The 12384-nt window shown below is 42.0% G+C and overlaps 1 protein-coding gene across 1 annotated transcript in view; it reads right to left on the bottom strand.

The window, feature by feature from the left end:
* The window catches only part of LOC126938365 (putative pleckstrin homology domain-containing family M member 1P), a 33863-nt gene extending 22333 nt beyond the window's left edge, over positions 1-11530 (bottom strand). Inside the window, exon 1 of the mRNA XM_050762487.1 lies at positions 11256-11530. Within this exon, the coding sequence (XP_050618444.1) occupies positions 11256-11294 (39 nt within the window). The 5' untranslated portion in view covers positions 11295-11530. The remainder of the gene's footprint in view (positions 1-11255) is intronic.
* Positions 11531-12384: the final 854 nt, after the last annotated feature.

Below are 12384 nucleotides of genomic sequence, written 5' to 3'. Positions count from 1 at the left end.
AAGTAGCCGGGCGTGGTGGCGGGCGCCTGCAGTCCCAGCTACTCTGGAGGCTGAAGCAGGAGACTTGCTTGAACCCAGGAGGTGGAGGTTGCAGTGAGCCAAGATAGTGCCGTTGCACTCCAGCCTGGGCAACAGAGTGAGACTCTGTCTCAAAAAAAAAAAAAAAGAGTGTACAATACTCAAATATAACTCTGCGATTTCAGACTAAAAAAATTGTGCCATACCTATTTTCAAATATGTCTGTCAGCAGAGAATAATACTTTGAACTTATTTTAAGATTAAGAACATCCCCACATCTCGTACTCTCCTCATTATCAAACATTTATTCCATACCTTCTATGTGCTGTAAAGTAGGGCTGTAAATCTGAATTGATCACAGGCTTTGCTGTCAGGAACTTTGCAAATCAGTAGGAGGAGTAAAGGAAGTGGATTTTTGCAGAAGTGAAGGAAAAGAAGAGAGACTTTATTCTAGAGAAGATACAATATATGAGTGACAGCAGAGAAAATATGAACATATATGGCCTGTTCATAATACAATCACTAAGACTAGTTGATTACAGCAAATGATTGGTTAAGAAAATATTGAAAAATGCTTATAAAAGTAGACATCAATTACATAAACACCTGAATGCCATAAAAAGGATATTGGATTTGACTGTATTCACAAAATGGTGGAAAAAAAATTAAATGAGAAGTTGTTATGCCAAACAATAGCAAAAGTAGCCAAAGCTAAAATTAATTAAATCTTACCAAGTATTTTACATGAATTGGTTCATTTAGTCTTAAGAAAAACACATGAAAAATGCTACTCAATTCTCTTTCCCCTTAAGTTCACCCTCTTGACAGTGCTCCATTTACTGGTTTCCTCATTTATATTAGTGAATTTCATTTTTAAACAATTACCAAATTATAGTGAAGTCAGGACCACTTTACAAGAAATTGATCTTTACGCCTGATTATACATAACTGATTTTAGCTAAATGTCCCAAATTACTGTTTCTACTTGAAATGGCCCTGTTTAGAATCACTGAAGAGTTGCTTGTTTCACTGAAAACCCAGAAAAGTTCGGAAAATTAAAAAGAAACAGAGAGAGAAAGCCACATTGACATTTGCTATTCTGTGTTGGCGTAGCTTTTATTCAGATGAACTCTGTTACTGAAAACTACAAAAGTTCTGTATAAAAACACACAGAAATCTGCACAAAGCCCTTTCAGAACGAACAAAACCAGGCAGAAACAGAATGCGTGAGTAAACTCAAAAACTTATCCAAAGAAATTACCTAATCTGAAGAATGGTGAGAGGACCACAAATGGTTGAACTAAAATGAACAGAGCCTCAGTGACCACTAGGAGAATTCTGAGTCTACCATGCGTGTAACTGTAGAAGGAAAGGAAAGAGATATTTTGGCAAATAACTCCTTGGCAAATATCAAAAGAGGCTGAATTACAATTCTGGTAGAATTTTTAAAATAAATTGACAAGTGAATTCTAAGATTTATATGTATACGCAAAGGATCTAGAATAGTCAGAACAATTTTGATAAAGACTAAGAAACAAGAGGATTTGTTTTATAGAACCTCAAGTTTTAATATAAATATACACTAATCAAGAGACACTAGTATTGGCTAAGGAAAGAAAAACAGATCAATAGCATATAATAGACATTACAGAACTAGACATACACACATATATGTTTATGTTTGATAAGACGCCAAACAAATCTATGGGTAAAAGAAAGAGTTGCCACATGGTGCTGAACTGTATTTCCATATATTAAAAAAATAAACCAACCTTCCATTAAAGGCAAAAATTAACTGAGTGGATTATAAACCTAAACAGAGGGCTAAAACTGTAATGTCTTCTACAAGAACACATTGGAGAAATTATTTGTGACTTTGGAACATGCAAATGGTTCCTAAAGAAGGCATAACACCTACAAAATGTGTTTTAAAATGATAAATTGATTTTATTAACATTGAAACCTTTTGCTTATCAAAATACATGAAAAAATAAATAAAAAGGTGGCCAGGCACGGTGGCTCAAGCCTGTGATCCCAGCACTTTGGGAGGCCGAGGCGGGCGGATCATGAGGTCTGGAGATCAAGACCATCCTGGCCAACATGGTGAAACCCTGTACCTACTAAAAATACAAAAAAAAAAAAATTAGCTGGGCAGGGTGGCACATGCCCATAGTCCCAGCTACTCGGGAGGCTGAGGCAGGAGAATTGCTTGAACCCACATGACTTGATTGCTCTAAGTTGCCAGAGGTATCGGGTAGCTGGTCATTGTGTTTTTTTTTTTTTTTTTTTTTTTTTTTTTTTTTTTTTTTGGTTTTTGTTTGTTATTCTTTCTTTTTTTTTCTTTTGGAGTTACACTACATGTATAGTATTGCTCACGTTAGCAGTTTTCTGTAAAGAGGGCAAGTGTTGGGATAATAGGTGGACTTTTTACTCACCTATTTTACCACAATCTCACCCTGCAGGTGATGGTCAATGCTTGCTGCTCCATCTTTATTCATCGTTAATGTCAATTTATGACAACTCGGGGGGAAAACCATAACAAGCCTAGTTTGGTTACAGGTACACACAAGCTTGAATATTTCTCTGCACTGAAATGAAAGTGGCATAGTTCATCACCACCTGCTACAATCTGTAGAGCATCTTATCAGCCATAGAAATAGGACAATCTATAAAACTTTGGGGAGGGTGGGGGAGGAAATGACAAAGTGTCTGTCAAAAACAGACATACCTAAAACAAGGTGGATGTAGCAAATCTCTGTCACTGCTTGAGAAGAACTTTGAGCTTGTGGCAGTTTTGCAGACTTAACATGACTTCAACACTTTACAACATATTTTTTACTATGAATGTTCAATACAATTTAATATTTATAACTGATTTCTGAGGGATCTGCTCCATGTCTGTTCTGTTATCTGCATGAAAACAAAGTGTATGCCAATTTCACTATGTCAATAATCAAGGTTTAAATGTTTGGAAGAAAATACAAACAACATTGCTGATTTGTTCTGTATTCGTGACATTCTGGTACTTCTAGATTTGCAATAAATTTATGGTTTTTTTTAAAGAGCCTGATTTTCTTCTAAGATTTTTTTATTGACTCTCACAGCATTCAGTGTTTGATGCAATTAAAATTATAAAAACTCACCAAAGATTCACTCCAAATAAATAATTTTTTAACATTTATCTTCTGTAAAACCTTTTAACTCTACTACAGACACATAAAGTTTCCCAAGAAGTATCTACTGAACTTTTAATGTTTATTTATTTGTTTATTTATTTATTTATTTATTTAGAGACAGAGTTTCGCTCTTGTTGCCCAGGCTGGAGTGCAATGGCACAATCTTAGCTCACTGCAACCTCTGCCTCCCAGGTTCAAGTGATTCTCCTGCCTCAGCCTCCCGAGTAGCTGGGATTACAGGTGTCCACCCCTATGCCCAGCTAATTTTGTGTATTTTTAGTAGAGATGGGGGTTTCACCATGTTGGCCAGGCTGGCCTCAAACTCCTGACCTCAGGTGATCCACCTGCCTAGGCCTCTCAAAGTGCTGGGATTATAGGTGTGAGCCATCGTGTGTGGCCTGAACTTTTTATGTCTTCTTTTTTTTTTTTTGGTCATTGAAAGCAGGACAATTTTATTTTAGATTGAGTCTTTCATACAAATTATTTTAAAGCACCTTAGAAAAAGACTAAATAATTCAAGGGAAGTATTAAGTAATGAATAACAGGAGAGGGAAACAAAAATTAAACAATATAATCAAATGAAGAAGCACGTTTTCATCTAAGAATTGAAATAAGAATGAAAGCAGCGATGGAATTTAATTATTAATGAAAAATATATGAATGAAATGATATCATGGTAGCCAGAGTAAACCTATCAAGAATCATAAAGGCAAATAAAGATTACACTGAGTTACAGAATCGTTCTAAGAACTGTTGTAACCTGTAAGTAAACAGCACAGACTCTACATGCTAGGGGTTGGCAAACTTTTTCTGTAAAGGTCCAGATAGTAAATATTTAAAGCTTTGCAGGCCACGAGGCCTCTGTCTAGTCAACTCTGCCATTGACAGTCAAGAGCAGCCCCAGACAATATATAAATCAATGAATGTGGCAATGTTTCAATGGAATTTTATTTATGGATACTGAAATGTGAATTTCACAAGATTTTCATACAGAAAATATGTATTTCTTTCAATCACATAAAAACATTAAAAACACACACACACTATTAGCTCTCAGGCTGAAAAAAAATAAGCAGTGGACTGGATTTGGCCTGTGGACCACAGTTTCTAGCCCCTTCACCACACATCTGTAACACTGGCACAGGTCAGTACCGCCAGAAGCAAAACTCTGAAAACTAACAGTCCTGACCCATGGGAAAGGATTCATTGTGGTCAAAGTAATTATTAGATCATAACTGCCCCCAAAATGGGAAAGATCAAACAGCTAACACTTTTTTATTTTCTTCTGAGACAGAGTCTTGCTCTATCGTCCAGACTGGAGTGTGGTGGCATGATCTTGGCTCACTGCAACCTCCACCTCCCGAGTTCAAGCAATTCTCCTGCCTCAGCCTCCCAAGGAGCTGGGATTACAGGCGCGCACCACCACACCCAGCTAATTTTTTTTTTTTTTTTTTTTGAGACAGAGTCTTGCTCTGTCGCCCAGGCTGGGGTGCAGTGGCCGGATCTCAGCTCACTGCAAGCTCCGCCTCCCGGGTTTAGACCATTCTCCTGCCTCAGCCTCCCGAGTAGCTGGGACTAGAGGCGCCCGCCACCTCGCCCGGCTAGTTTTTTGTATTTTTTTAGTAGAGACGGGGTTTCACCGTGTTTGCCAGGATGGTCTCGATCTCCTGACCTCGTGATCCGCCCGTCTCGGCCTCCCAAAGTGCTGGGATTACAGGCTTGAGCCACCGCGCCCGGCCATAAACATACACACACTATTAGCTCTCAGGCTGAAAAAAAATAAGCAGTGGACTGGATTTGGCCTGTGGACCACAGTTTCTAGCCCCTTCACCACACATCTGTAACACTGGCACAGGTCAGTACCGCCAGAAGCAAAACTCTGAAAACTAACAGTCCTGACCCATGGGAAAGGATTCATTGTGGTCAAAGTAATTATTAGATCATAACTGCCCCCAAAATGGGAAAGATCAAACAGCTAACACTTTTTTTTTTTTCTTCTGAGACAGAGTCTTGCTCTATCGTCCAGACTGGAGTGTGGTGGCATGATCTTGGCTCACTGCAACCTCCACCTCCCGAGTTCAAGCAATTCTCCTGCCTCAGCCTCCCAAGGAGCTGGGATTACAGGCGTGCACCACCACACCCAGCTAATTTTTATATTTTTAGTGGAGATAGGATTTTGCCATGTTGGCCAGGCTAGTCTCGAATTCCTGACCTCAAGTGATCTGCCCACCACGGTCTCCCAAAGTGCTGGAATTACAGGCGTGAGCCGCCGCGTCTGACATTATAGCTAACACATTTGTTAATTATGTTTTCTTTTTTTTCCTTTTTTTTTTTTTCTGAGATGGAGTTTCACTCTTGTTGCCCAGGCTGGAGTGCAATGGCGCAATCTCAGCTCACTGCAACCTCCAGTTCCCAGGTTCAAGTGATTCTCCTTCCTCAGCCTCCCGAGTAGGTGGGATTACAGGCATGTGCCACCATGCCCAGCTAATTTTTGTATTTTTAGTAAAGACGGGGTTTCGCCAACTTGGCCAGGCTGGTCTCAAACTCCTGACCTCAGGTGATCCACCCTCCTTGGCCTCCCAAAGTGCTGGGATTACAGGCGTGAGCCACCACAACAGGCTGCTAATTATGCTTTCATTTTCCTGATTAAAAAGATTCTGCTTTAAGCTTGTTGACTTCAAGAGGTTTCAGTATAAACCTTATATAGACTTTCTCTCCCCAAAACTAAAATTATTCGAGTTATAAAAATGAATTGGGCCAGGCACGGTGGCTCCAGGCCTGTAATCCCAGCTCTTTGGGAGGCCAAGGCAGCAGATCACCTGAGGTCGGGAGTTTGAGACCAGCCTGACCAACATGGGAAAACCCCACCTCTACTAAAAACAGAAAATTACGCGGGTATGGTGGCGCATGCCTATAATCCCAGCTACTCGGGAGGCTGAGGCAGGAGAATCACTTGAACTTGGGAGACGGAGGTTGCGGTGAGCCGAAATCGCGCCATTGCACTCTAGCCTGGGCAACAAGAGCGAAGCGAAACTCCATCTAAAAAAACAAAAAAAGAGTTAAGATCTTGTACTCTTTTAAGACCTATGTATCTGTAACTAATACAAAATGTGTCCAAACCTTTTAACAAAGTTGTACATTTTATACTCCAATAACATGTAATGTAGTTTTTGAGCATTTGCCCTTCCCTTAGCTTAATACCTGGTGATAAAATAGAAAATGGATTCTATGTTAGCATTCTTGTGGCGCAGATGAAAATCCCCAAGTGGTATTTATTACATTTAGATTTCCATACTCTAATTCAACTATTGTAAATCAGAAATCATCATGATCCCTCAGCTGGGCATGGTGGCTCACGCCTGTAATCCCAGCACTTTGAGAGGCTGAGGCAGGTGGATCACTTGAGGTCAGGAGTTCTAGACCAGCCTAGCCAACATGGTGAAATCCCATCTCTACTAAAAATACAAAAATTAGACGGACATGTTGGTGCATGCCTGTAATCCCAGCTACTCGGGAGGCTGAGGCAGAAGAATCACTCAAACCTGGGAGGTGGAGGTTGCAGTGAGTCGAGATTGCGCCACTGCACCCAAGCCTGGGCGATAGAGCAAGACTCTATTTCAAATAACACAAATTCAAAAATAAATAAAAAAGAAATAATGATCCTTATTTTCACAAGTTTGCAAATATGGGGCTCACGAATAGGGAACTAGAGTTGAGAAGCCATTGCCTTTAAATCTTTAAATGGTGGCCAGGTGTGGTGGCTCATCCCTGTAAAGCCGGCACTTTAGGAAGCCAAGGTGAGTGAATTGCTTGAGCCCAGGAGTTCAAGACCAGCCTGGGCCACATGGCAAAGCCAAAATAAGGCAGGTATGGTGGCTCATGCCTGTAGTCCCAGCTACTCGAGAGGCTGAGCTGGGAAGATCACGTGAACCCAGGAGGCAGAGGCTGCAATGAGTCCAGATGGCACCACTGCACACAGCCTTGGCAAAGAGTGAGACCCTGTCCCAAAAAAGAAAAATTTTAATGTTTATGCACATTACTTAAAATGACCTATTTAAGGAATTCAGACATGTTACACGCAAAAATGATCACTGTTATAAGTACACATTGCATTGAGAAAAGAGAAGCTGCCCTTGTTTTCAGATTTGTGTTTACATTGCATGTGTCCTATGCGAGGGTGACCAGAGCCCAGAGCTGGGCCAGCCCCCGTTGCATAAGTAAGGAAACTGGGTCCCCCTAGTGTTCAGTTCTCATAATGACTCTCGAAAGGTGCAGAACAAGAAAAGTGGCAAGAGAACTTAGAACTTCGCTTTCCATGTAACAACCCACACCCAAATCAAAACTATTTCAATGACTATCCGCTTCCTTCAGGGAAAATTAGACGGGAAACCTGATGCCCAGAACATTTCCCCAAATATTATTGAGAAAATACATATTGTGGCCATGTATTTGTGTCGTTTATACGCCTTTCCAGCAACTCAAGAACAAGCACACTCACTTCCCTAACAACTTATACGCCCTAGAATTCGACCAAAACTTTAAACACCTTCTCTGCACCGGCACCTCCCATTCTTAGCCCCAAGTTTGCCCCTGAGCTCCTGATTTACATCTGCCCGCACAGCAGGGCATGCATATAAACTAGGCATCTTCAACTTAAAATGTCCTCAGCAGAACTCTGGATCCTCCTCCTCAAACCCACTCCTCCACACATCCAGTCGGCTCTCCTTTCTAAATATATCCAGGAGCTGACTGCTTCTGCCAACTGCACCAGGACCCTTGATCCAAGCCAATATCATCTTAGCTGGATTATCACAGTAGTCTTCTAGCTGGCCTGCCTGCTTCCACTCTTGCAACACGCCACCCCCACCTTAATTTTCCATACAGCAGCCGGAGTAATCCTCTTACAGCACAAGTCTGACATAAACACTTAGCCGTGGGCCCTGCGTGAACTGCCTCATGGTATTCCTTTTCCCTCTGCTCCTGTTATACTAGCCTCACTGGCTCTTTTTTTTTTTTTTAGACAGAATCTCGAACCGTCGCCCAGGCTGGAGTACAGTGGCGCGATCTCAGCTCACTGCAACCTCTGCTTCCCAAGTTCAAGCGATTCTCCTGCCTCAGCCTCCCGAGTTGCTGGGACTACAAGCACATGCCACCACGCCCAGCTAATTTTTTGTATTTTTAGTAGAGACGGGGTTTCACCATGTTAGCCAGGATGGTCTCTATCTCCTGACCTCATGATCTGCCTGCCTCGGCCTCCCAAAGTGCTGGGATTACAGGCGACAGCCACCACCCCCGGCCACCCCCTCCTTTTTTTTTGAGATGGAGTTTCACTCTTGTTGCCCAGGCTGGAGCACAAAGGTACGATCTTGGCTCACTGCAACCTCCGTCTCCAGGTTCAAGTAATTCTCCTGCCTCAGCCTCCTGAATATAGTGCCCACCACCAGGCCTGGTTTTTCTTTTTCTTTTTTTTTTTTTTTTTTTTTTTGTATTTTTAGTAGAGACGGGGTTTTGCCATGTTAGCCAGGATGGTCTCAATCTCCTGACCTTGTGATCCGCCCCCCTCAGTTTCCCAAAGTGCTGGGATTACAGGTGTGAGCCACCAGGCCTGGCCTCTCTTATTGTTTCTGGAATTGTTCTTATCATTGCAAGCTTCAGGCCTTAGCATTTGTGGTTCCCTTTGCTTGGTACTCCCTGAGCTGTATATACAATGTGACCCTTCAATTTGATCATTTCCAAATGCCACCTCCCTAAGGAGGCATTCCTGTCTATCCTATTCAGAATGGTACTTGTTTCTATCTGTTTACTTTGACATTAGGTTATAACAGCATCTACTTTGGGGGGCTAAGGTGGGTAGATTGCTTGAGCCCAGGAGTTTGAGACCAGCCTGGTCAACATAAAACCCTTCTCTACAAAAAATACAAAAATTAGCCAGGCGGGGTGGCACGTGCCTGTACTCCCAGCTACTTGGGAAGCTGAGGCAGGAGGATCTCTTGAGCCCAGAAGGTAGAGGATATAGTGAACCAAGATCAAACCACTGCACTCCAGCCTGGGTGACAGAGCAAAACTCTGTCTCAAAAAAAATTAAAAATAAAAATAAAATAAAGCATCTGTTTACTCCTTGATTCTCTGTCTCATCCACTAGTGTATTAGGGTAGGAGTTCTTTGTTCACTGCTATATTCCCAAGGCTTTGAGCACCCAGTAGGTGGTGCTCCATGAATACTGATGAATGAAAAAATACATGAATGAGTGAATGAGTTATACTTTTTTTCCCTTTAGTCACACAAGAGAAAAAAAGATATCTATTGACAGTTACAGCTCAAGAGAGTCTGTGCTGCTATGAAACAGCTGGAGAACCACAGGACACTGAAAGCATCATGCTCAGAACCCACCGGTTCAGCGTCCGAGGCTGGATGGGTCTCAGACTGCCCAGCAGTAGTATACTATACAGGTGGGTCAGCTGTAAAGAAGAAAAAACTGATCCATGAGCAGACACTAAAGAAAACAGTGGGATGAAATCAATACTGGGTTAAGTGTGGAGGTCTGTGAGTTTGAACATATTGTCCCAATAGATTTTAACTAAGCTATTTTCCAGTAGACATTTTTTTTTCATAATGCTTTCTTTTAATGCCTCGACAAGTCGCAAGAGCTTTACTAAATATTGCAACTCTTGGCCAGGCATGGTGGCTCATGTCAGTAATCCCAGCACTTTGGGAGGCCAAGGCAGGCAGCTTGCTTGAGCTCAGGAGTTCCAGACCAGCCTGGGCAATATGGAAAAAACCCCATCTCTTAAAAAAAAAAAAAAAAAAAAATACACCGGGCATGGTGGTGCACACCTGTAATTCCAGCTACTTGGGAGGCTGAGGTGGGAGGATCACTTGATCCCAGGAGGTCGAGGCTCCAGTGAGCCATGATCATGCCACTGCACTCCAGCCTGGGCAACAAAGCAAGACCTTATTTCAAAAATAAGTAAATATTGCACGTCTCTTTTTTTGGCACTAAGGCAGAAGTACATAGACTGATTTCTCCAACTTTGAGCGATCCCAGATGGCTCTACTTGAACAGAAAAGAAACTGAAAGTTCAATCGTGTATAACCCCTTGTAAACAATCTGGGGGGAAAATGGTTAGGTTCTGGCTGGTGATAGTTTACTTCAATGAGGTCATGTAGCACAGTGAAAACAATAAATGACTCAACATTAGGGAGACTTGGGATCTGATCCCATTTTTGCCATTGGTTAAACAACAAGCAAGTTTACTCGGCTGCTGCAGGCTTGCATCCTCATGCATGAAATGGACTAAACAATCTCCACATTATTAATGCTTTACGACTCCACTTTCCAAAAATGGAAATGCATTTGAAGACAATACCAGGCCCTTGAAAATGAAGTGGGGAGGGTAACAAACAAGCTGCAACAGAGAATAGTATCAAGCTTTTAAAGAAACAAATTAACACCGAACAGAGGCCCTTATAGTGTCTACACCCTTTCAGCTTGAATGTCAGCACTGGCTGTACCGACAGAAGACTTGCATGACCTTTTCCTGAAATAAGCCTTCCTCTCCTAGTAACTCAGTATCATGGGCACATTTTTCCAGGTACACTAGAGTTGGGTGCTGGTCTAGAGCTGCACTGTCCAATACAGTAGCCACAAGCCACATGGGGCTGTTGGGCACTTGGAAATACAGTGCCCAACAGCTGGAAGTAAGTTGGAAGTAAGATGTACTGCAAGTGTAACATACACACGGGAATTTGAAGACGGTACAAAAAAAAAAAAAAAAAAAAAGAGAGAGGATATAAAATATTCAGCATTGATATTGCTATTGATTGAAATAATATTTTGGATGCGCTGGATTAAACAGAATATACTATTAAAATTAACTCCACTCGCTTCTTTACGCATTTGCTAATACGACTACTAGAAAAATTCAGCATACATATGTGGCTTGTATTATATTTCTATTGGACGGTGCTACTCTAGATATCAGAATCTAGAAAGTAACTGAGATTCAAACTCTTCAATGAAGCACTTTTTAAACACTCTACTGGGGAGTTGATTCCACTCACTGCTCTGCTGCCGTGGCGGTCCTGACTTTCCAAGGCCATGCCCAGAGCGCGGCACACGTGGCTCTCCCTCAGGCAGGCCTGCACGGCGGGCGGCAGTGGAGGAGGTTACCCTGGGTCGCTGACGCCAAAGGAGGCCAAGCGACCCACCCCACACTTCTGAGCCCCGCCGGGGGAAGTCCCCGGGCGCGGAAACAGGTGGTGCGTCGGCGGTTCGCAGCTGCTGGGCCCGCGCGCCCGCACCCGCCTGGGCGCAGCCGGGGACAGCGACGCGCTTCCTGCCCGAGAAGGGCCCGAGCGCAGGGCCGGCTATAGCGGTCCCGCAGCTGCCTGCTTCGATTTTAGCACTCCCGCTCCCAAGAGGGAGCAACGCGGTCCTCTGTCTCTTGTAGGGCTTGAAATGTAAATTATTCTTATCAGGGGAATGTGTGTTTCAAAAAGCAAGCTGGACAAGAACGGACGGGTAATCCTCGCCAAATTCTTCCATTTAACCCTCACCATTAAAAGTCTGAGGCCTGAAAAACCTCTTGACTGGAGAGATACTCACTCCACAGGTGACCAGGATCACGATCTATGACATAAATGAATCAAATTAACTGATTTCTAAGTATTTAGACAGTAGATAATTATTAATCCTCTTTTTGGTTCAATACTTTGTTCATTCAGCATTTGCAGAACAAAATCTGCTTGGATTTATTTAGTGGAAATTATCTTTTAAAACAACAAAGATTTAACCATAGTACATAAAATGTAGTTGCAGTAGGCAAATTATATTTTTAAGCTGAACCCTAAGAAATTGTCCAAAAATATATACAAGTTATACACAGCACTTTTGATTGCTGAATAAATGCATCACATAAAATTTTTAGCAAGAGTGAACGATTTTTTAGATGATTTTTCTCCTGATCTCATAGTGCAGAGTATTCACAAATGGACCTTGTATCTTCTCCAGAAAACCGTCATCCCCAGTTTATTCACCTAGGCACATCTTAGTTCAAAAGAGTTTGTGATGAAGGCTGATCTACAGGACTAAAACCGTGCTTACCTTGTAGGAAAATAAAATGTAATTGAATAGATAATTTTTAAAGTACATTATTCAAGGAGGAAATAAGCCCTGTAACAGAATCCATAA

Source organism: Macaca thibetana, chromosome 16, assembly GCF_024542745.1.
Source record: "Macaca thibetana thibetana isolate TM-01 chromosome 16, ASM2454274v1, whole genome shotgun sequence".
In the NCBI taxonomy this organism is placed as follows: Eukaryota; Metazoa; Chordata; class Mammalia; order Primates; family Cercopithecidae; genus Macaca; species Macaca thibetana.
This window is presented reverse-complemented; position numbering and strand designations above follow the sequence as displayed.